The sequence below is a fragment of the Dendronephthya gigantea genome, unplaced genomic scaffold (genome assembly GCF_004324835.1).
Source record: "Dendronephthya gigantea isolate DGI-Jeju-01 unplaced genomic scaffold, DenGig_1.0 000194F, whole genome shotgun sequence".
NCBI classification, from domain to species: Eukaryota; Metazoa; Cnidaria; class Anthozoa; order Malacalcyonacea; family Nephtheidae; genus Dendronephthya; species Dendronephthya gigantea.
The window spans coordinates 234,161-258,557 of NW_021163204.1; the positions used below are offsets into that span (position 1 = coordinate 234,161).

Genomic DNA, 24,397 nt, shown 5'->3' on the forward strand with positions numbered 1-24,397 from the left:
AAATGCAGGAGAAATAATGATCGAAATACTGATCAAAAATTTTAAAATTCTTCCTCAAAACGTCAAGATTACCTTGCTCCCAACGAGCTTAAGAAAAATTACAATCGACCTACAAAAAGGCCGGATTTTTAGCGTTTCGTACTGTGAACATTACATGTTTACTATAAAATCACGAATCTCTATTTTGACCTTGGCTATATGCAAATTTGGGCGAAAGTAGAATGTTAATTATGTTTGAATTTTCTGGCCATGCATGCATGATATCATGCAATCAATCCTATATTTACATGTTACATATTTGCGGCTTTGTTCACACTATACCAGTCTCACATGGTTTCGGCATCACTTTAATATGTTTTACGGTATTTTTTGTCCCCAGAACACTTTCATTTCGTTGATCATTTAAAACTATCATGCCATCATATATTTCGGGGTAAAACTCCCTCTGACACGGCCAGATTTGACATTGCAATCATGATCATGCTATGCCAGTAGTGTAAACAGGGCCGTCATTTCTTAATAAGAAAACTGAGCTACGTTATCGTAGAGAAGTGACTGTAAGTAATTATGCAGTTTTTCCTTCACAAATACAATTTAGTGATTTTCATACAAAATTAGCGATAACAATGTATAGTTGTAGAAATTGCATAAATCTTGACTCGCGATGAGGCATATATTTAGATCAGCTTCGATATACCATATCACGCCATTTATTAGCCATCTTCACGTCGTCATTGACCTTCCGGTCCTCAAGCAATATCTGCCTAATTGAGATAATTTCGCGCTAGCTATTAATATAAATACATATGCATGGAGACTGTTTCCAAAATACGTGTCTTTTTTAACCCCTAGATATACTCTAGCTCTCAAAGATTAGGTGACGCTGAACATAACACCCCTATACCATGCAGCAAAGACTGACAGTAGCCACACACGCGCAAAATTCCTGGTTCATATGCAGTTATTTCATATCAAAGCCCCGTATTTTCAAGGCTTTTTTTGCCACAAACATTCTTCACGGTATTTAATTAAGAAAGCTTTGTCCGATTTGTTTTTTTTGGCACTTGCATGAGAGGAACAATTATTGTGCAATTTTTTAATTATCATGCCACTCTGTCATCACTTCGCGTCGTGTGACGCCACCAGTGACGCTTCCTACGCACTATCACACTCTTTCAAACAACCTCCCACCCCATAAAGGTCACGTATTTTTACAAACGGTTCCTATATGCTGGTAATGTAATATAAGCTTTCTGACAAACGCATTTAGTGTTTTGTTTAGTGACCACAAGAAAACATGACAAATAAATTGGCGAATTTGAAAAATACTAACGCCATCCTCTTCAACCATTAGAGACTTCTGGCTTTGCGTTTACCACAAATATTTTTCTAATTCATACTTGCAAATAATAATCCTCGTTATTTTAAAGAATACTAGTATAACTTGCTTCCCTCCGGAAATTTTCAATTTTGTTTCCCAATGCTAATATATCACAGGTGTTATTTCCTACAGTATATGCATACCCAAATATGATGACTAAAATTGTTCATATACTAAATTATGTATAAACTACAATTGAGTGTCACAAAAAGTGCGAGTTCAGGTGGGAGAAACTTTATTAATAATTCCAGCGTAAGAGCAGAGAATGACAAAAATTAATGATAACTTTTAAAATAAACTTATCGCTTCGATAGGCAATTTATTAATTAACATATTAAATGAAAACATATGACAGGTATAAAATATGGGCAAGATAAACACGCTATATTAATGTTAATTTTGTTTAAAATGTGTTTATAGACGAAGTTCATTGACTAATGATCTTCCAATAAGCTCGGTTGTAGTAATTGGCGTCAGCTCCGACACATTTTGGAGATTCAAACCCAGAATTTGCTAACCAACCACCTTCGCTGCCACGCTCACCCTTGATTTCAGGACCGTCTTGGAAGAGATAACGTTGAGTTTCAACATTGACAATGAAGTATTTGCCATCGCCTTGTGGTTCCAGTTTCCAGTAAGCGCGGTTGTAGTAGTTAGCGTCAGCACCAACACATTTTGGCGATTCAAATCCGGAGCTTGCTAACCAACCACCTTCGCTGCCACGATCACCCTCAATCTTCGGTCCGTCTTGGAACAAATAGCGCTCGGTTTCCACATTCTCGATGAAGTACTTGTCTTCGCCTTGAGGCACAAACTTCCAATAAGCTCTGTTGTAGTAGTTGGCGTCAGCTCCGACACATTTTGGAGATTCAAAGCCAGAGCTCGCTAACCAGCCACCTTCGCTGCCACGTTCACCTTTGAGCTTTTCACCATCCTGGAACAAGTAGCGTTTGGTTTCGACGTTCTCGATAAAGTATTTTCCGTCCCCGAAAGAAGCCATTTCAGATCAGCTATACCTGCTTTGTACTTCACAAATGCCACGTATAATATCAAATTACCGAATTGATTTGGTATATATACATAACAACCAGCTGATATGCATGAGATCATTACGTCAAAAGGCCTGGCAACAAACTTTAATTATCGATTGCCTGGAATGATTTGTCAGGCGTTCTTCCTACTAATTCACAAACGACTATAAAACGAATGCGTTTCTGCATCACTGCATGGAAGGAATAGAAGTACTCAAAATTGTCTAGTTCCGAACTCTTAGGAAGTTAAGGAAATTTTGTCGAGAATCTGGTTTCTGATTGGTTTATATTTATACTCAGATCAGTTGGGACAGCCTAAAATAGACTAGACACTTGTCGACAAGTGGACTATGTCACGAAAATGTTTGTTCCAATATAACCAGGGAGCAGCGTGGCAGCGTCTTTAAACAACTTAGCATCAAAATAATGTGGTATAACAACTGGCTAAATTAGACAAAACACTTCGCGACGTTTCGACTTGAGGGCCTTCGTCATTAGTAACGTTGAGAAGTGCTTTGTCTATTTTAGACAGTTGTTATACGACATTTGATGATTTGTCACGAAAGTATGGATAGTGCGTGACAGTATGCTCGATTACGTATTAGCTACGCACATACGGTACTGTCTAAAACAGGGTTGCCAGATTACTGAATAAATTAGCCAAATATTATTACCATAATCGTTGTTTTCCTTGTTTCAAACATAGGAATCAAAGGGCTGATTATGACAATATTTAGCTTCTTTTTTCAGTAATCTGACAACCCTGGTCCTGAAATAACCTAACACAGCGATTGCGTGTTATTATCACCACATCATGCATATATTAATAATACATTGAACAAAAACATCCGCACGATAATACTCGCGGTTAGTATAGGTTGGCTTTCCTCGTTATAACATGATGAACCCTCTAAATATTGTCGGAATAATCGATGTGGATGGATTTCATATTAGTAGCAAGTTCTTCTGTATGGGGCTGGGAATGTTTAGACGGTATTCATTCATAAGTGGAAACATGACAGTTAATTCATAAACTGCGTTCAACTAGCTTAAAATTTTTATTATCATTACAGTCGTGCCAATATTATTATCATTACAGTCGTGCGAACCGTTCCGAAAAATGTTGAGCAGTTAATTTCCTAACTTGAAGGAACACATCTGCACAATTTCTCAACAATTTGAAAAGTTCCTTAAAAAGTTCCTAACTTGCTGTTTTATTGACCAATCAGATTGCTCAAATAATGAAACATATAATTTGATTGGTCAATGAAATATTATCTCATGTGTTATTTCACAACTTCTTCATCGTCTTGTAGTGATTTAATTGTACCAGCTATTCGAACGATTTGAGTGTCCAAATGACCTCTATTCGCTTTATTACACAAACTAATTAGTTAGATCCAATTTACTTCTGACATATGAATGGAATTTATACAGTTCTGCCTCGTACCCAGGCGCTTTAGTATTTAAGCTTTTTATGAAGGCTTTTGAGCATCGCATTATAATAGGCTTAATATAATTAAATGAAATAGCCAGGTAAGCGTGGAGCGCAAGGGTGTTGATAGGGAAGATTGCACTAAGACCCAGAGCTCCCGAGGGTGCAATCTTCCCATTAACAACCTCGCCTCCATGCTTTAATTGCTCTGTACTTCATTTTAGCCTAATAATAATGTGTTGCTAAGAAGCCCCTTGTAAAATGCCTAAATACCAATGGGCCCAGGTACGAGGCAGCATGTAGTCTGTTGTTAATAAAGCAGTACTGCATTCACTTTAAGTTGATTTGCCTCCAATATCACATTGCCAGACTGTTGGTGCATGTGCAGAATATACAAAACATCAATCCGATTTTTCCAAACAAAACATCAATCCGATGATTTGGCTACGACAAATAGTATCATGAACAACTGACTTTTTTAATGTGAGTCTTGAGTTAAATAAAAAGATAACAACTTCTTCCAATGTGTTACTACTTTCAGCACGGAATGCGAAATAGCTAAAGCTAATTAGCCCGAAAATAATTAATAAAATAAGATACGAGATAACGCTGCACGGCAATTATTTACATGCTGATTGACAATGGCAATCTTGCTTCTTGAAATCATTAATTCCACTCTCTTTGCATTGTTTATCGCCCCGCACTTTGGCCAAAATACTTTTTTATATACGGAGTCTGGGATTACATTTGAATTGCTGAATGAACCTTGTAAATAGGTACTTTTTAATTTAGTCTTTATTTTACACTTCATATTTCACAATAACTTAATCATGTATATAATTGAACAGACCCCAGCTTTAAAACATATTGTATTTCACTGATGTGGTTAAATAGATGCTGCCTACCCTTATCATGGTCACAAATTTCGGACATGCTCTGAATTTTCAGTTTTTTCTACGGCATTACGGTGTTCGTTTTATATGCATGGTTCAACGTGATAAATGACTAAAACTTTGGCTCAAAAATGCAGGAGAAATAATGATCGAAATACTGATCAAAAATTTTAAAATTCTTCCTCAAAACGTCAAGATTACCTTGCTCCCAACGAGCTTAAGAAAAATTACAATCGACCTACAAAAAGGCCGGATTTTTAGCGTTTCGTACTGTGAACATTACATGTTTACTATAAAATCACGAATCTCTATTTTGACCTTGGCTATATGCAAATTTGGGCGAAAGTAGAATGTTAATTATGTTTGAATTTTCTGGCCATGCATGCATGATATCATGCAATCAATCCTATATTTACATGTTACATATTTGCGGCTTTGTTCACACTATACCAGTCTCACATGGTTTCGGCATCACTTTAATATGTTTTACGGTATTTTTTGTCCCCAGAACACTTTCATTTCGTTGATCATTTAAAACTATCATGCCATCATATATTTCGGGGTAAAACTCCCTCTGACACGGCCAGATTTGACATTGCAATCATGATCATGCTATGCCAGTAGTGTAAACAGGGCCGTCATTTCTTAATAAGAAAACTGAGCTACGTTATCGTAGAGAAGTGACTGTAAGTAATTATGCAGTTTTTCCTTCACAAATACAATTTAGTGATTTTCATACAAAATTAGCGATAACAATGTATAGTTGTAGAAATTGCATAAATCTTGACTCGCGATGAGGCATATATTTAGATCAGCTTCGATATACCATATCACGCCATTTATTAGCCATCTTCACGTCGTCATTGACCTTCCGGTCCTCAAGCAATATCTGCCTAATTGAGATAATTTCGCGCTAGCTATTAATATAAATACATATGCATGGAGACTGTTTCCAAAATACGTGTCTTTTTTAACCCCTAGATATACTCTAGCTCTCAAAGATTAGGTGACGCTGAACATAACACCCCTATACCATGCAGCAAAGACTGACAGTAGCCACACACGCGCAAAATTCCTGGTTCATATGCAGTTATTTCATATCAAAGCCCCGTATTTTCAAGGCTTTTTTTGCCACAAACATTCTTCACGGTATTTAATTAAGAAAGCTTTGTCCGATTTGTTTTTTTTGGCACTTGCATGAGAGGAACAATTATTGTGCAATTTTTTAATTATCATGCCACTCTGTCATCACTTCGCGTCGTGTGACGCCACCAGTGACGCTTCCTACGCACTATCACACTCTTTCAAACAACCTCCCACCCCATAAAGGTCACGTATTTTTTACAAACGGTTCCTATATGCTGGTAATGTAATATAAGCTTTCTGACAAACGCATTTAGTGTTTTGTTTAGTGACCACAAGAAAACATGACAAATAAATTGGCGAATTTGAAAAATACTAACGCCATCCTCTTCAACCATTAGAGACTTCTGGCTTTGCGTTTACCACAAATATTTTTCTAATTCATACTTGCAAATAATAATCCTCGTTATTTTAAAGAATACTAGTATAACTTGCTTCCCTCCGGAAATTTTCAATTTTGTTTCCCAATGCTAATATATCACAGGTGTTATTTCCTACAGTATATGCATACCCAAATATGATGACTAAAATTGTTCATATACTAAATTATGTATAAACTACAATTGAGTGTCACAAAAAGTGCGAGTTCAGGTGGGAGAAACTTTATTAATAATTCCAGCGTAAGAGCAGAGAATGACAAAAATTAATGATAACTTTTAAAATAAACTTATCGCTTCGATAGGCAATTTATTAATTAACATATTAAATGAAAACATATGACAGGTATAAATATGGGCAAGATAAACACGCTATATTAATGTTAATTTTGTTTAAAATGTGTTTATAGACGAAGTTCATTGACTAATGATCTTCCAATAAGCTCGGTTGTAGTAATTGGCGTCAGCTCCGACACATTTTGGAGATTCAAACCCAGAATTTGCTAACCAACCACCTTCGCTGCCACGCTCACCCTTGATTTCAGGACCGTCTTGGAAGAGATAACGTTGAGTTTCAACATTGACAATGAAGTATTTGCCATCGCCTTGTGGTTCCAGTTTCCAGTAAGCGCGGTTGTAGTAGTTAGCGTCAGCACCAACACATTTTGGCGATTCAAATCCGGAGCTTGCTAACCAACCACCTTCGCTGCCACGATCACCCTCAATCTTCGGTCCGTCTTGGAACAAATAGCGCTCGGTTTCCACATTCTCGATGAAGTACTTGTCTTCGCCTTGAGGCACAAACTTCCAATAAGCTCTGTTGTAGTAGTTGGCGTCAGCTCCGACACATTTTGGAGATTCAAAGCCAGAGCTCGCTAACCAGCCACCTTCGCTGCCACGTTCACCTTTGAGCTTTTCACCATCCTGGAACAAGTAGCGTTTGGTTTCGACGTTCTCGATAAAGTATTTTCCGTCCCCGAAAGAAGCCATTTCAGATCAGCTATACCTGCTTTGTACTTCACAAATGCCACGTATAATATCAAATTACCGAATTGATTTGGTATATATACATAACAACCAGCTGATATGCATGAGATCATTACGTCAAAAGGCCTGGCAACAAACTTTAATTATCGATTGCCTGGAATGATTTGTCAGGCGTTCTTCCTACTAATTCACAAACGACTATAAAACGAATGCGTTTCTGCATCACTGCATGGAAGGAATAGAAGTACTCAAAATTGTCTAGTTCCGAACTCTTAGGAAGTTAAGGAAATTTTGTCGAGAATCTGGTTTCTGATTGGTTTATATTTATACTCAGATCAGTTGGGACAGCCTAAAATAGACTAGACACTTGTCGACAAGTGGACTATGTCACGAAAATGTTTGTTCCAATATAACCAGGGAGCAGCGTGGCAGCGTCTTTAAACAACTTAGCATCAAAATAATGTGGTATAACAACTGGCTAAATTAGACAAAACACTTCGCGACGTTTCGACTTGAGGGCCTTCGTCATTAGTAACGTTGAGAAGTGCTTTGTCTATTTTAGACAGTTGTTATACGACATTTGATGATTTGTCACGAAAGTATGGATAGTGCGTGACAGTATGCTCGATTACGTATTAGCTACGCACATACGGTACTGTCTAAAACAGGGTTGCCAGATTACTGAATAAATTAGCCAAATATTATTACCATAATCGTTGTTTTCCTTGTTTCAAACATAGGAATCAAAGGGCTGATTATGACAATATTTAGCTTCTTTTTTCAGTAATCTGACAACCCTGGTCCTGAAATAACCTAACACAGCGATTGCGTGTTATTATCACCACATCATGCATATATTAATAATACATTGAACAAAAACATCCGCACGATAATACTCGCGGTTAGTATAGGTTGGCTTTCCTCGTTATAACATGATGAACCCTCTAAATATTGTCGGAATAATCGATGTGGATGGATTTCATATTAGTAGCAAGTTCTTCTGTATGGGGCTGGGAATGTTTAGACGGTATTCATTCATAAGTGGAAACATGACAGTTAATTCATAAACTGCGTTCAACTAGCTTAAAATTTTTATTATCATTACAGTCGTGCCAATATTATTATCATTACAGTCGTGCGAACCGTTCCGAAAAATGTTGAGCAGTTAATTTCCTAACTTGAAGGAACACATCTGCACAATTTCTCAACAATTTGAAAAGTTCCTTAAAAAGTTCCTAACTTGCTGTTTTATTGACCAATCAGATTGCTCAAATAATGAAACATATAATTTGATTGGTCAATGAAATATTATCTCATGTGTTATTTCACAACTTCTTCATCGTCTTGTAGTGATTTAATTGTACCAGCTATTCGAACGATTTGAGTGTCCAAATGACCTCTATTCGCTTTATTACACAAACTAATTAGTTAGATCCAATTTACTTCTGACATATGAATGGAATTTATACAGTTCTGCCTCGTACCCAGGCGCTTTAGTATTTAAGCTTTTTATGAAGGCTTTTGAGCATCGCATTATAATAGGCTTAATATAATTAAATGAAATAGCCAGGTAAGCGTGGAGCGCAAGGGTGTTGATAGGGAAGATTGCACTAAGACCCAGAGCTCCCGAGGGTGCAATCTTCCCATTAACAACCTCGCCTCCATGCTTTAATTGCTCTGTACTTCATTTTAGCCTAATAATAATGTGTTGCTAAGAAGCCCCTTGTAAAATGCCTAAATACCAATGGGCCCAGGTACGAGGCAGCATGTAGTCTGTTGTTAATAAAGCAGTACTGCATTCACTTTAAGTTGATTTGCCTCCAATATCACATTGCCAGACTGTTGGTGCATGTGCAGAATATACAAAACATCAATCCGATTTTTCCAAACAAAACATCAATCCGATGATTTGGCTACGACAAATAGTATCATGAACAACTGACTTTTTTAATGTGAGTCTTGAGTTAAATAAAAAGATAACAACTTCTTCCAATGTGTTACTACTTTCAGCACGGAATGCGAAATAGCTAAAGCTAATTAGCCCGAAAATAATTAATAAAATAAGATACGAGATAACGCTGCACGGCAATTATTTACATGCTGATTGACAATGGCAATCTTGCTTCTTGAAATCATTAATTCCACTCTCTTTGCATTGTTTATCGCCCCGCACTTTGGCCAAAATACTTTTTTATATACGGAGTCTGGGATTACATTTGAATTGCTGAATGAACCTTGTAAATAGGTACTTTTTAATTTAGTCTTTATTTTACACTTCATATTTCACAATAACTTAATCATGTATATAATTGAACAGACCCCAGCTTTAAAACATATTGTATTTCACTGATGTGGTTAAATAGATGCTGTTGCGAAGTTCAAAGTTTACAATTTTTCAATTACTTTCACTTACTCTCCAGTCAGCAATATAGACGAGTTTATTGTGTCGAAATGTAGGAAGCGATCCTTTTTTTATGAAGACCAATCATAGTATTTCGATTTTCAGTTTTCGCGCGCGAAAGTTTGGCTATGGCGAATGTATTGTTTGAGGTTTAGAAGACATTTTTTCTGAGAATTTGCTATTCAAAAGCAATTGCATCCCACTTAAGTAGTTCATATCTTCTCCTCGTTTTGTGTACGACAATAATCATGTCGCAATTTCACATATTTTGAATTTGTGGCATGTGAACAATATGTTTATGACAAACAGATAATTTATGCACAGGAATTTAATTATAAATAATAAATACCTTATGATATTTAAATTTAGCAGTACAAAAACAGATGTCGGGCGTTTCTAACGAATTGTCAGCTTTCTCGGACTGACCGTGCAGCTGTGTGTAAATACATTTTTGTTTTGTGTTTTTCCACAGAGTTAAAGTTAAATAAATTTTCTATGTTGTACAGAAGATTTCAACCTAAAATAAGGTGACAGATTTTCCGAACCACCTGCCCTTCCGAATTGTTCGTATTGGATAATGTGTTATACACATAATCCTTATCAAAAGCAAAACGTTTGCCGCCAGTTTATTATTGCCCGTCTCAGCCTCGTCGACATGTCAGTTTCATTCTTCTGATGAGTTGAATTCCTTCCGCACGTAAAATCTTGTCTTTCCAGTAAAATATTAAGCAGTTAAATGTAGCATTTATTGAACCAATAGTTTTAGCCCAAATTTCACAATAACGTGAATCATTTTCAGAGATTATGCTCAGTCCAATTGAAATTAACGATGGGATTGAAGACGTCACAAAGCAAGCGACAGCTAGAAAACAACTCGTATTTTTTACGGAGAACGTCTTCTTTATCTCTCGGGATATGTGACTCCTTTTAGCAATTTTAAAAAGTTTGTAGTTAAAGTACAACAATGGAGGGGATAACATTATCAGAAAAATTAAAGCAAGAAGGTAGAAAGATATTACAAAACGTAGGTAAATGCAAAACAAAATAATTGGAATTAATGTAATTAGTCCAAGTAAAGCTAAAAGTTTTCCTTTTGTGACAGAATATCGATGAAATATGGGATAATATGTCCCTAAATATCGTTCAAAAGTGAGGACCAGCAGTGTTATCATTGAGAAGCCGAAGAACAAATTTGTTAACTTTATGACCAGACGCATCCAGCTGTCACTTATAACATCACTTCCAGTAAACCAAAGGACTGCTATGGACACCAGCAACGGTCCATTAGTTATAACCAGAAGCAAGTCGAAACAGGACAAAACCATGATCATGAAATGACACAATTTTTTCCGCAGTAGCGAGGATCTGCAGATGCTGAAAATTACCAGGGAATTTAGGCATATTCCTGAGATAAGAGAAACAACATTGAGGAAAAATATGAAGAACGCGTTGATAATATATCCAACATCCATACTAGGCAATTTTTGATAAGCATAAGAAATAATCCAAGGTTGCTCGCAGGTGCGACCTTCATAGGGTTAAATTAATGTATTTCTTAAAAATTTGCATTATCATGGCACTTATAATATTTGCACAAGGTTGTACGTACATGACATATATCAATTTTAGTATACAATATGATTGTATACGCGGCGCGCTAAAGGGGCTCAACTGAGAAACTACTTTTTATCATCACCTCGGGTTAGTCATAATTTCGGCTTAGTTTGTCGTGTCGAGCTTTTTCCTGCGTGACTCCTGTTTACGCCACTGATCATGGCTTCATCGGGTTGGCAACGACGCGATCGTATCCTACCGTTTCGAACCACGCGCGTATCAGAAATGTCTCGAAAATTTGTAACAAATATAATTTTGAAATGTCAAAGTGAATATTGAGTCGCTCTTTTACCAAAGTTATTTTGGACGAATTAAATGTTTATTCTTCAAACGTCTAGATCTCAATCATAAATATATAACTCATTGCCAGCAGTTTGCGGCATGGTTATTTGCATATATACTAATTTGCAACAATAAGGCTTTTTCTGGAATAAAATTAATGATATGATAATTTAGAAACTTTTAGGCTTTTACGTGCGCGTGCGTACGCGTCTCTATTACTGCAAAAAATTACTCCGGCGCCAGCGACGGAGTTGAAAATTCGAATTTTTTTTTAATTTTTCGTCGTCAGAAGTCTGTAATGGCGCGAAATATACTAGTATTTGAAATGTGTATGTGACCGTATTTATCTACGTCCCAGTCTTATCTCCCAAGAGTTGTAGTGCACAGCTTTGGCTAATTTTCCGATGCACGATTCGATTTCGCTCGCATGATACGGCAATTCCACCAAGAGGAACAAATAAACCGATTTAAGTTAAGAATCAATTTAATACATGTAGATTCTGGTCCTATTTTAACAATATCGCTGCTATTTCGCCGTTTAACAAGATGATGTGGTCGTGTATGGGCGCGTTGACACGTCGTAGTTTGCACAGGATTGAAGACTTAATATAACTGTACAAGCGCGAATTCCAAAGGCAAAGTGTAAGACAAAGCGAATGTATTATGCGGTTTATTTACATTTTTGAACAATTGAGCTTCTATACTTTTTTAAGTACGATGTGCTTCCGAAAGAAATTATGTCATTTTTATGATCATGGTTCTGCCGTGTTTCGATTTACTCATAGATATTAGATATTCAAGGCCATAGATATTCAATAGATCATGTCGTGGTCATACTCGTGCGAAAATTGGAACATCTGCGTATTATGGTGCCGCCCGCTCGGCTAGCTTCGGCGAGTTTCGGTGGACAAGGTCACACAAAATCTCTGCACGATCGCAATATGGCCGCTGACGGTTTGGCTAAGACAAAAAGAGAGCATGCATGAGAGCGTCAGCATTTTAACCGTCATTTTGCAAACTATTGTTTAAAAATATAAAATGAAATCATGGAGTCAAATATTAAAACAATAATAAAAGATTTAAAGATCATCACAGCACAGAAACAGTTGGTGAAATAGGAACGACTCGTAGTTTATAATCTTTGAAGTGGTAGGTGTCTATATTTTGCTTATTCAGTGTTTGCTGTAAGAATGCATTGTTATTTTGACAAGTACGAGCTTGGTATGTCGTTTTACAAGGAGCTAACCGACCGTTCAAGGCTTTACACCATCGCCTTAACTTTGAAAAATTTCTCAAAAGTGTACTTCAGAGTTACTTTGCAGCTTATATAGTCGCTAAAATCATTGAATAAAATAAATAATCAAAAAATAACATTCGACGTTTAGTGCTTGTATGGTTATAATAATTATTTGTGCTGTTTTGATGTTTTGAAGGTTTAGCTATAGAAAAGTTTAACACTCACTTAAACTGCAACGTAATGCTGCCAGCAGGCAAACAAGGTGATTTCTGTTCACCTAGCTTTACGGCTGTCTTTGTTTCCGAAAAATTTGCATGAGTAATTTCATAATATTAGCGTAGAAAGTTAGGTCTGGGTAGCGCACGAAATATTTTACTTCGTTTAAAATGGCGAGGGGTTGCTGCATGGATGTATTTCTAGTATATTTCACTATTGAAGCGCCTGGGGTACGAGGCTGTACAATGACAAGAAAAGTAACTTTATAGAAAGGTTACAGCGGCTTCTGCGCATTGGTTCTGCTCATAAAATCGGGTTACTCTCTGATTTAGGAATTGCCTAAATTTTGCATATTTTTATAATAATATTATTTTTTTAACATAAACCCTATTAATTTAGAATTACAGTGAACTGTATTGGTAATAAATATTCAGACTGGACAGGACATTTTAAGAGACAATTAAGTATAGCGATTTAATATATTATGTAAACAAAGCGTTAACTTTCGTTTACCGCGACTGTAACCCACCTTTACCATAATAACATAATTGTGTGTAATATAACTATTTATTATATGGCACGCGGTGACTAAAATGGCGTGCGCTGATTGGTTCTTTGCCGGTCTGGAATCCCCCAGTATTGGACCGTTGCCGTAGTAACGGTCCAATTGTCATATTTTTGAACAAAAACAAGCTTGCACTTTTATTTTTGACACGAAAAATATCGACGGAGAATGGACCAAGAAGAGCATTATTTGGTACATGTGAATATTATATTTATTCATCTTTGATTTTGTTTATATTACTGTATCATTTTTATTTAACGTGTAAAAAACAAAGTTTTGGAAGCCACTTCAGTGCTTAATAATAAATCCCTAATTAACCGAATACGTTCGGTCCATACTGGAAAAATATCAGACCCCGGTCTTTTATGTACGGACCTCGCTATCGCTCGGTCGGTCGGTTCGTACTGTCAAGACCTCGGTCTGATATTTTTCTAGTACGGACCTCAAATTCGGTTAATAAGTGGTTTATATTTTACTATTAAAGCGCCTGGGTACGAGGCTGTACAATGGCAAGAAAAGTAACTTTATAGAAAGGTTACAGCGGCTTCTGCGCATTGGTTCTGCTCATAAAATCGGGTTACTCTCTGATTTAGGAATTGCCTAAATTTTGCATATTTGGGTTTTTTGACATAAACCCTATTAATTTAGAATTACAGTGAACTGTATTGGTAATAAATATTCAGACTGAACAGGACATTTTAAGAGACAATTAAGTATAGCGATTCAATAAATTATGCAAACAAAGCGTTAACTTTCGTTTCATTACTGCGACTGTAACCCACCTTTAACATAATTATGTGTAATGTAACTATGTATAGCCATAGGGGCATTATGGTGCAAAGTCAGTGGCTTTCAAGTTAACGCCAAAGGTATCGTTACAATTATTGTGAAATGCTTGAATAATTATTAATTCTAACTTCCAATCATTGCGCGGTATTTTAGTCATATGTATACAATGTCTTTAATTCTCCATCAAGGTCTTATAAATTAGTAATTCACATCAATTATTAACTTTCGTGCATCCAATCTTAATTAGTATTCATAACTTTGTTGCACACAATCCCTAATATGCATTAGGCTTAATTTACTCATTTCACAAGATCATTAAAATACTCGTTTAGTGACCAAGTTTCTGAGGCAGACTACTTTTATACATTATATGATTACGGTGGAGTGGAATTGTAACCGCCGCAACGTTGCAAAGCGCAACTATATATTTATGTAGCTGCTATTTTCGTTCAGACAACAACAGTCATGACCGTTTTTTTTAACCGCAGCCTGTCTCTTGTAAATTTAATGTGCATGTGATATAATTCTATCCAAAAGGTAATTTTTAGCCAAGAAATAAAGACTTCAATTCTGTACATGTTGACATAATATTATAGCGTATTATTTTCCAATGGTTTTTAAGACTTTGATAAATTTCATTCCTTCAATTCGCAATATCTTGTTCTTCCAGTAAAAGATCAAGCAGTTAAAAGTTCCATTCATTGAGCCAATGGTTTTTGTCCAGATTGTAACAAGATCAATATCCTTCTCCTTAGATTTGATCTTTAATCCTGCGTTTATAAACGATGGAATTGACAGCAACCCAAAGCAAGCCACAGCCAGCACGCAACTTGATACACTCTTTATCGAAAACGTCTTTTTCATCTCCGGAGACACACGGTTTCTCTTAGTGATCATAAAAAGTTTGTAGTTGATAAACAACAGCGGTGGAGTGAATGTTACGAGGAAAATTAGGACAGCGACGCGAAAAGGAATTACGAATTTTAAATACATCAGGAGTACGACAAAAAGGAAGAGAACAAATGCCCCAAGCAAAGCTAGGAGTCTTCTCTTTGTCACCGAATTGCGATGAAAGATCGGGTAGTATACCGCTAAATATCGATCGATGTTCAAAACCAGAAGAACGAGCAACGAAAGGCCAATGAAGATACTTGACGGATTAATAAAACGAACCACAGGGCTAGTGTGTGCTTCATCTTCCTTGAAAAGCCAAAGGATTGCGAGATAAGCAATCAACGGATGGTTGGTTACAACTACGAGTAAATCGAAACACGACAGAACCATGATCATAAAATGACATAATTTCTTTCGTAGTTGCGAGGATCTCCAGATACTGAGAATGACCAAAGAATTTAGGCAAATTCCCGAGATGAAGAAAAACACATTCAAGGTGAATATGAGTATCATACTGATGAAATAGCCAACAGCCATAATCCAGCTTTCTCTCCGGACAAATAATACATGAAGATATAGCAGGTATGCGTGCATGTATTGCTATGGAGTCGAGTATGCTTAGCATAAAAAAATATGCGTGCAGGTGTTGTTAGTAGCAGTGACGTGGATTTTCCTGACACTTGTTTTAGGGATATTAACAAAAATATATTCCAAATGATTGTCTGATGATTGATGACTGTCACTTCTAAGGCAATTCGATTATTGTGCTGCAGCAAGTTATTTTAACTTGCGCTTGATAATAATATATGTATATTGATTATCGGATTATGCTATACATTCATGAAGTTGTCCATGCCTACATTGTTTTATTTTGTTGCAGTTGTTCTTCGTATACAATAGATCAAAGACATCATACACCTGTTGCACAGAGAAAACAGTGGCGTAGCCAGCCTGACGATTTTGTCCCGCTATGTAAATTTCGAGTTATTATAATTATCCACTTCTTTAGAAATTCATTGTTTTCACAGTTAATGAACACCAAAATACTAGCATAGCGGGACAAATCGTTAGGCTGGCTACGCTACTGAAAGGAAATCATCACACTTGTAGACAAGAAAATGAAAATTTTAATAAAAATGCAATCCTGGAAATAATCATATAGCAGTTATGTCTATATAACTTCTTTCTAAATAAGTCTTCTTCTGCAGTTCGTATATGAACTTTCCCGTAGTAAATTAAAAAGCAAATTGCAATTCCATAGAAATTAATAATTTATATTTTTATTGTTTTCACAAGTGACACTTGCACACGCCTTCAACCGGAGTGGGATGATCCTTATCCAGCCAATCAGCAGTAGTCGAGTTGGTCTTCTACTCAATAGATCAATACTTGAAAATGTACAAAACTTAAAATATTTATCATCAGTGACTAGTAAAAATTTCAAACATTTCCTCTGTGAACCTTAACTTATTTTACTACTTATTCGAAAATGCTCGACCACGCGTAACAAAAACACAATTGATTGACATAAGAACTTTGCAGCTACCTAAAGCACGTTTGTTTTCAAGGTTAAATTTTGCATACTAAGATATATAAACTTTACAGGTTTACCTGCACCGACAGTTGACAGTTCGGACAGAATGAGTGTCACTATAATTATAAGCTATTACATGAAAAGTAATTGATATTTGCGAAAGGCGAAAAATTGTATTTACTCATGCATTTTTGTGGCAAAAATCAATTACTCATTCACTCATACCAGTTGATATTTCCTACTATTACAACTACGACAATATGCATACACTGAATATAATAAACCCTTGCGTAACAAAATCCAGGAGGTCTATTAAGTACAATTAAATCGACTCTCGAGCTTTGACATTCAACCATAAAAAATTAATGTGCTATTAATAGTTTAGCCAAATTTTTCAATATACAGGGTTCACAAACTGCTTTTTCAACCAAATTCATCTTTAAAGTACGAAATCATATAGATCTTTACCGTTTGCATCTTGATCTTTGCATCACAGCTTTCTGCACAATTTTAGGAGTCAATTTTCTGTATTTTTATAAGATGATCCGAGAATAGAAATATTACTTCATAAGCTTTAGAATGGAAGTTATGCTATCGCGAACAAAAATTTTAATTTAGCCATTGTCGCAAATTTGCAAGTTACCAGTTTCAAAATTGACTTTAACTCAAGGATAGCGAACAAAAGCGCCTAACGGTTAAGACATTATAGTGGACAAATTCAATTTCGCTTTTGCATTTCCAGGTAGAATGTGAGCGATAAAACGAAGATGTGAATAAATACTTATATAGTTAGCATATCACGCAGTAGCTTGGTGGGAATACTCTAGCTGGAAATAAAAATAAATTGCTTTATGACCTGTCGTTAGAAGGGGAGATTTCTCTCTCACCACCCACATTGCAGATTTGAACATCTTAACGAACAAAGGCAAAGCCGGAAAAAAATTAGGAAGGTATAAAAGAGAGTTTGGAAACACGATCTCATGCGATCTCAGCGATTGCTCTTAAGTAACGTCAAAACTAAATGTTAAAAAAGCCAGGTTTTAAATTGAAAGGTGGCATGTATAGGTTTATTTTTAACACGCAATGGTTATCTATTCGACCAAACGACTAAAGAGAAAGCTGAATTGCCAGAAAGTCGCCACATAATTTTCTGTTTAACAATTAATAAGTTCATTTTTTTATTCGGTTACTGTCTTCAAAATGTAGGCTTAAGTTTTACGACACATAACAGTTACCTGGGTACAGCTTTCGAAATCAGCTCTTTGCGGTATGCGAAATGCAAGTTGGGTTATTCATTTTTATTGAAAAATTGGTATTTCCCTCTCAGCTGTGTGTCAATAATTTTGTTACCTTCCTGCGTAGTAAAAAAAGAAGTATACTGCAATAGCTAGAAAAATTAATATATATGACTGAAATTATTTTGTTTCTAAGTTCACGCGTTGAACAAGTTTGATAAAGAGAAAAAAAATACTTCCTTTTCGCAAAATTGTGCGTACTATAAAACAATATTTACTACTAGAAATACATGCATGCAACACGCAAAATATTTCCTGAGCTATAGCCAGACCTAACCTTCTAAGTATATAATTTGAAATGACTATATAAAGCCTATATATATACTGAGGTGATAAGTGGTGTTTCAAATTTTTTCAAACAAACACAGTCGTATAAAGGTACGTGGAGTGTTGTTTTTCGATTATCATGCAATTGAATTATAAGCATAACCTATGCACATGCAGAACTAGCAGAAGCCTTTGCATGTAACCTACCTTTAAGTTCAATTAAGTATTCAATTATTGTACCTTTTATATGATTTATATGATCAAGCAATACCACTTGATATTTTTAAAAGCTTATCAAAACAAAGTTTGCAAAATTTATCAGCGTGGCCATTATCTACGGCTACATCTTTTACTATTTGCCAGGTCATTCGATCATCAATCGAGTATACAAAATGACCAAAGTTGAAATTCGTGTCGCTTATAAAAAGTGTATTCGTGAAAAAGTTACTCAGGCTATAAACCGTGGATTGCTCAACTTTATCGTCATCAACATGAAAAGAACCAAAACTGGTAATGTAATTGCACATTGCTTTGTGCAAGTAATTTGGGTCAAAGACGTTCTTCACGAATTCCTCTGGCTTTAATGCTTTATCTAACACCGTCATTTCTGGGACAAATGCCTCGTTTCTTAGGATATCTTTCAAATTTTGAGATATTTGTTGTGCCAGCTTCCAAAAACTAGTGTTTGCGTTATCCGCATACTTTAGACTATAATCTGAGTTATACATAAAGACACCGAGGTAGTCTTCGTCTGGTTTCGGATTACAGAAGCGACGAGAATTGATTGCAAACATATAATCAAATACGAGTTCCTTCGACTGATCATTTTGAAGAAGGTAACAGAATGCTAGGTGTATTGCAGCTGTGATAGCTCCAGTTACAGTACAATTATTGGCTTTGCACGCTTTTACAAACTTTATTGTTTCGTCCTTACTGAACTCCTTTATTACCGGTGAATTTCTTGCGCCGTCTTGAGGAGTTTCTATATTCCTCGAAAACTGCGCATAATAAGGATTCAGTGGCTTTTTCTGCATGACTCGAACAAGCATTTTCTTCATCAAGTAATTAAGTATAGGTTGCAGGCCAGAGTAGGTAAGAATAAAATTAAACAACGAATGCCAAATTCGTCCGCGTATGATGATATTATGATAATACGGCAGCAGATCAAGACTGCATATTTCCTCCTCAACACAGCTAGAGCCATTCGCTAATTCGTTCATTCGGGCGAGTAATTGTTGACAAAACTTCACACAAGACACGCCATCAATACACGAGTGATTAAAGTTAAACACCAATGTATTTGCATAATTCTTAGTATCTGTTATAAATTCCTCTTTTAATATCACAACCCGCCATAACAGCCCATTGCTGGCTCTCTGTTTTGAAGTATGTTCATACCAGATATCTTTCCAGTCTGAGGACTTTACGTCTGAAGTGGTTATATCTAACATCGCAATAGCTTCTTCAATTTCCTTTACTATGAAATATTTATCCCCGTTAGACATTGTTGTTATGACTGCTCGAAGCATTGGTTGTCGTTTGACCAGCAGTATCAAAGCGTCGTGAACATGTCGATGCACCAGGCTGACATTCGATTTTATTGATATCGCTATGCAGATGTTGTTTGAGCCTGACCTTTCCATGGAAAAAATATCGAAGATTTTCTCGAAAAGTCCAAGTTGACGATGACTTGACGATAACATGTTTAGTGGCATTTCACTACGCTTGAGCCCCGTGTAAGTGAAATATTTCAGAATCTTGTACACAACAAATATAGCAACTAAGCTAAGAAGGATTTGATAAAATGATGCGGTAGTTAGCATCTTCTCGTATATCCTATAGCCACAAGAAGTATTAAAATGTTTTATCTTAGTAGATTATTTAGTTATAAACAAAGGTATGATCCTATAGTTCAAAGGGCGACACACAACCAATTATTGATAATTATTCAGTGCTTAATTATTAAATACTTGTACGCATGACGTATTTCGGATATGAAGTGAACTTGAAGGCAAATCGGATGCGCTAAGGCTTACCTAAAAAGGTCGTGTGAATAAAAAACTTTGAAACGTAAGGCGCTTTGTTTTTGAGGCCCGTGACGGTCCCATTGGAGTTTTTTAGCGGACGGTAATGGAGAATCCCCTTCAGGTTTCTATCGGGGTCAAGGGTCAATTTTTTGTCGCATTATGAAAGGACGAAGTAATATACAGGGTGTCCCCAAAAAAAAGCAATCACTTAAATATGCAGAACATTAATACAGCTCCAAAGCGCAATAGATAAGCACCTCTGGGAATTGAAAATGGCTCTTAATCCTTCATTTACAAAGCTAAAAGTCATTTTAGCTGAACTATGGTGCAAACCCGAACAATATTAATATTCTTGCATATTTAAGTGTTGCGTTTTTTTTGGGACACCCTGTATTTCAAAAGACATTTTCCCGGCCATGAAAACAACGAACATAATGCCTGTGTAGAAAACAATAGATCTTTATATATTCTAAATACAATAAATTTTATTTGGTTGGTTGATTAAGTCAGGTGATCGGGTCAGATCAGTGAACTCTAATAAATAACCGGAATGATACCCCCTCATTGTTTTTGGGAAGCCAAAATTCGCCGGAGTCCGGACTTTACCTCCAGACACGCGCCTTCATTTCACTGGGTCAGATAAGGTTGCACTGGTACTATTGCCCGTGGGAGAATTATTCGGAAGTCAGCCAAGTGGACAACATGTAAATTATAGCCCCATTTACACTACACTCGATTTATTGGCACAACACGGCTAAAATGGGTACCCGTGCCCATTTCATCTGTTCTCGGCCTTTGTTTTGGTAGCCTGAACACTATTAAAATTGATCCCAGAAGCGTAATTAGTTGCACAGTCAGTGAAATTCTAAAGTGCATACATATTATGGTATTTGCAGTTTTTTTATACACCCTGTATATAAAGCTCTGGCTGTTACATGAAGTGTACGTAAGTGACTAGGAATAAGCAGGCATAGGACAGCGGGCTCGACAGAGCACATGAGACTCGAGGGAGAGAACTTAGGATGTTGACATTACTTTCTATGTTCATATTATTGTTGGGATTTTTCTGTATAAACTAAAAGCGTTCTTCCTACACAATAGAGGGTGATATGAAAAATTTACATTGTGAAAAGGGCTTGGAGGTGGTCTTAGCTTTCGAAATCAACTTCTTTGGTATGCGAAATGCATTTTGGCCTATTCATTTTTCAAGAAAAATTAGTATTTCCCTCGCCGCCGCGTGTCAATAGTTTTGTTGTTCACGAAGACGAAAAGCTAAAAAAAGAAGTATGCTGCGATGCAACACAATGCATCTATTCAATCGCCGATTTCATAATTATCATTTTAAACTTTTACCTGCCAATACGCAGGTGGAAAAAACGTAACAGAGGAAGGCAGCCTCATATCCAAGCGCTGAACAAATTTCAGATAAAGACAAAACGCTCTTTTCAAAAGTGAGCCGCCCATCAGTCCATGTATTCATATAGACGGTTTAAAAACCTTACTTATTCACTGTCTATAGTTCCATATGAATGTCACGGGCCATTTTCCCCTCATGTCCTACGTGCAAAACAATTAATTGCTTCACGCTGCCATGACTTAAGCACTTCTTTGGTCCATTTGAACAGAAATAAAACTTGATATAAATGACAAAAATTTTATTCAGCTTGAAAAAGTTCACAATATAAAACGACCGAGATGCGCTATTATGCAAAGGAGATATAATTGGATTTAAAAACTTTAAAGGTGGGTTACAGTCGCTAATGCATGCATGCATGTAAACAAACGGCTTCTTTACATTTTCAATCACTATATTAAATCATATCAAGGATACAATACTGAACTGAATAATTTAAACTTGAAAAACAGGTTACAGTGGCTTCTACATGTGAATCAGTAATTCTTATAACAATGGATAGACTTCTTGATTTAAAATTGTTGAAATTTTTGCACGTTTCTAGTGCACGACCTTACTTTTCTGAACATAAACTTCAGTAAAGTATATTAAACTATACACATCACGCCATACTACTTGATATTTCAATAAGCTTATCAAAACAAAGTTTGCAAAATTTATCAGCATGGCCATTATCTAAGGCAACATCACTTACTATTTGCCAGGTCATTCGATCATCAATCGAGTATACAAAATGACCAAAGTTGAAATTCGTGTCGCGTGTAAGTGTATTCGTGAGAAAGTTACTCAGGCTATAAACCGTGGATTGCTCAAATTTATCGTCATCAACATGAAAAGAACCAAAACTGGTAATGTAATTGCACATTGCTTTGTCCAAGTAATTTGGGTCAAAGACATGACTCATCAATTCCCTTGGCTTTAATGCTTTATCTAACACCGTCATTTGTGGGACAAATGCCTCGTTTCTTACGATATCTTTTAAATTTTGAGATATTTGTTGTGCCAGGTTCCAAAAATTAGGGTTTAGGTTATCCGCATACTTTAGACTATAATCTGAGTTATACATAAAGACACCGAGGTAGTCTTCGTCTGGTTTCGGATTACAGAAGCGACGAGAATTGATTGCAAACATATAATCAAATACGAGATCCTTCGACTGGTCATTTTGAAGAAGGGAACAGAATGCTAGGTGTATTGCAGCTGTGATAGCTCCAGTTACAGTACAATAATTGGCTTTGCACGCTTTTACAAACTTTATTGTTTCGTCCTTACTGAACTCCTTTATTACTGGTAGCTTTATGTGGCCATCTTGAGGAGTTTCTATATTCCTCGAAAACTGCGCATAATAAGGATTCAGTGGCTTTTTCTTCATGACTCGAACAAGCATTTTCTTCATCAAGTAATTAAGTATAGGTTGCAGGCCAGAGTATGTAAGAACAAAATTAAACAACGAATGCCAAATTCGTCCGCGTATGATGATATTATGAAAATACGGCAGCAGATCAAGGCTGCATATTTGATCCTCAACATAGCTAGAGCCATTCGCTAATTCGTTCATCCGAGCGAGTAATTGTTGGCAAAGCTTCACACAAGACACGCCATCAATACACGAGTGATTAAAGTTAAACACTAATGTATTTGCATAATCCTTAGTATCTGTTAAAAATTCCTCTTTCAATATTACAACCCGCCATAACAGCCCATCGCTGGTTCTCTGCTTTGAAGTATGTTCATACCAGATATCTTTCCAGTCTGAGGACTTTACGTCTAAAGTGGTGATATCTAACATAGCAATAGCTTCATCAATCTCCTTCACTATGAAATATTTATCCCCGTTCGACATTGTTGTTATGACTGCCCGAAGCATTGGTTGTCGTTTGACCAGCAGTATCAAAGCCTCGCGAACATGTCGATGTACCAGGTTAACTTTCGATTTTATTGATATCGCGATACAGATGTTGCTCGAGCCTAAGCTTTCCATGGAAAAAATATCGAACAATTGCTCGAAAAATCCCAGTTGACGATGACTTGAAGATAGCATGTTTGGTGGCACTTCATTATGCTTGATGCCAGTGCCAGTGAAATATTTCAGAATCTTATACACAACAAGTATAGCAACTAAACTAAGAACGATTTGATAAAATGATGCGGTAGTTAGCATCTTCTCGTATATCCTATGGTCGTTGAAATGTTTTATTTTAGAAGGTGATTTAATTCTATAATATCCTTGCTCAAAGGCTCGACACGACCAAACAATGATATTGCGTAATTAAATACATTTACGCAATGACGTAATGTCGGATATGAAGTGAGCTTGAATTGCAAGACTGGTCGGATGCTGTAATGCTTACCGAAATCAGCCTCGTTCCCAAGCGCTCTAAATGAAATAAGTAGAGGAACACTACAGGCTCTTACATAGATCAGTGGCTCCGCAAAGCGAGCGCGCAAGGAATTTTGGGGAGGACGCGACGGAGAAATGGAGATTGTAGTGACTGTTACATGAAGTGTAGATAACGCAGGCATAGGTCAGAGGGCTTGAGAGTGCTCATTGAACTCAAGCGAGAGGACTGACATGCTGACATTATTTTAACACGGGTTCTTTATATTAATGTACA

The 24,397-nt window shown here is 36.4% G+C and overlaps 4 protein-coding genes across 4 annotated transcripts; all 4 read right to left on the bottom strand.

Moving 5' to 3' along the window:
• Nucleotides 1–1,609: 1,609 nt before the first annotated feature.
• LOC114538999 lies at nt 1,610–2,412 on the bottom strand. The gene has a single exon (XM_028559834.1). It carries the CDS (start codon nt 2,379–2,381, stop codon nt 1,809–1,811), a length of 573 nt encoding a protein of 190 aa, XP_028415635.1. The 5' UTR covers nt 2,382–2,412; the 3' UTR covers nt 1,610–1,808.
• Nucleotides 2,413–6,620: 4,208 nt separating this feature from the next.
• On the bottom strand, nt 6,621–7,281 carry LOC114539002. Its single transcript, XM_028559836.1, has one exon. It carries the CDS (start codon nt 7,248–7,250, stop codon nt 6,678–6,680), a length of 573 nt encoding a protein of 190 aa, XP_028415637.1. The 5' UTR covers nt 7,251–7,281; the 3' UTR covers nt 6,621–6,677.
• An 11,144-nt stretch (nt 7,282–18,425) lies between these two features.
• Nucleotides 18,426–20,168, bottom strand: LOC114538998. The gene has a single exon (XM_028559833.1). It carries the CDS (start codon nt 20,162–20,164, stop codon nt 18,602–18,604), a length of 1,563 nt encoding a protein of 520 aa, XP_028415634.1. The 5' UTR covers nt 20,165–20,168; the 3' UTR covers nt 18,426–18,601.
• A 1,840-nt stretch (nt 20,169–22,008) lies between these two features.
• Nucleotides 22,009–24,081, bottom strand: LOC114538996. The gene has a single exon (XM_028559831.1). It carries the CDS (start codon nt 23,941–23,943, stop codon nt 22,384–22,386), a length of 1,560 nt encoding a protein of 519 aa, XP_028415632.1. The 5' UTR covers nt 23,944–24,081; the 3' UTR covers nt 22,009–22,383.
• Between the last annotated feature and the right edge of the window lie 316 nt (nt 24,082–24,397).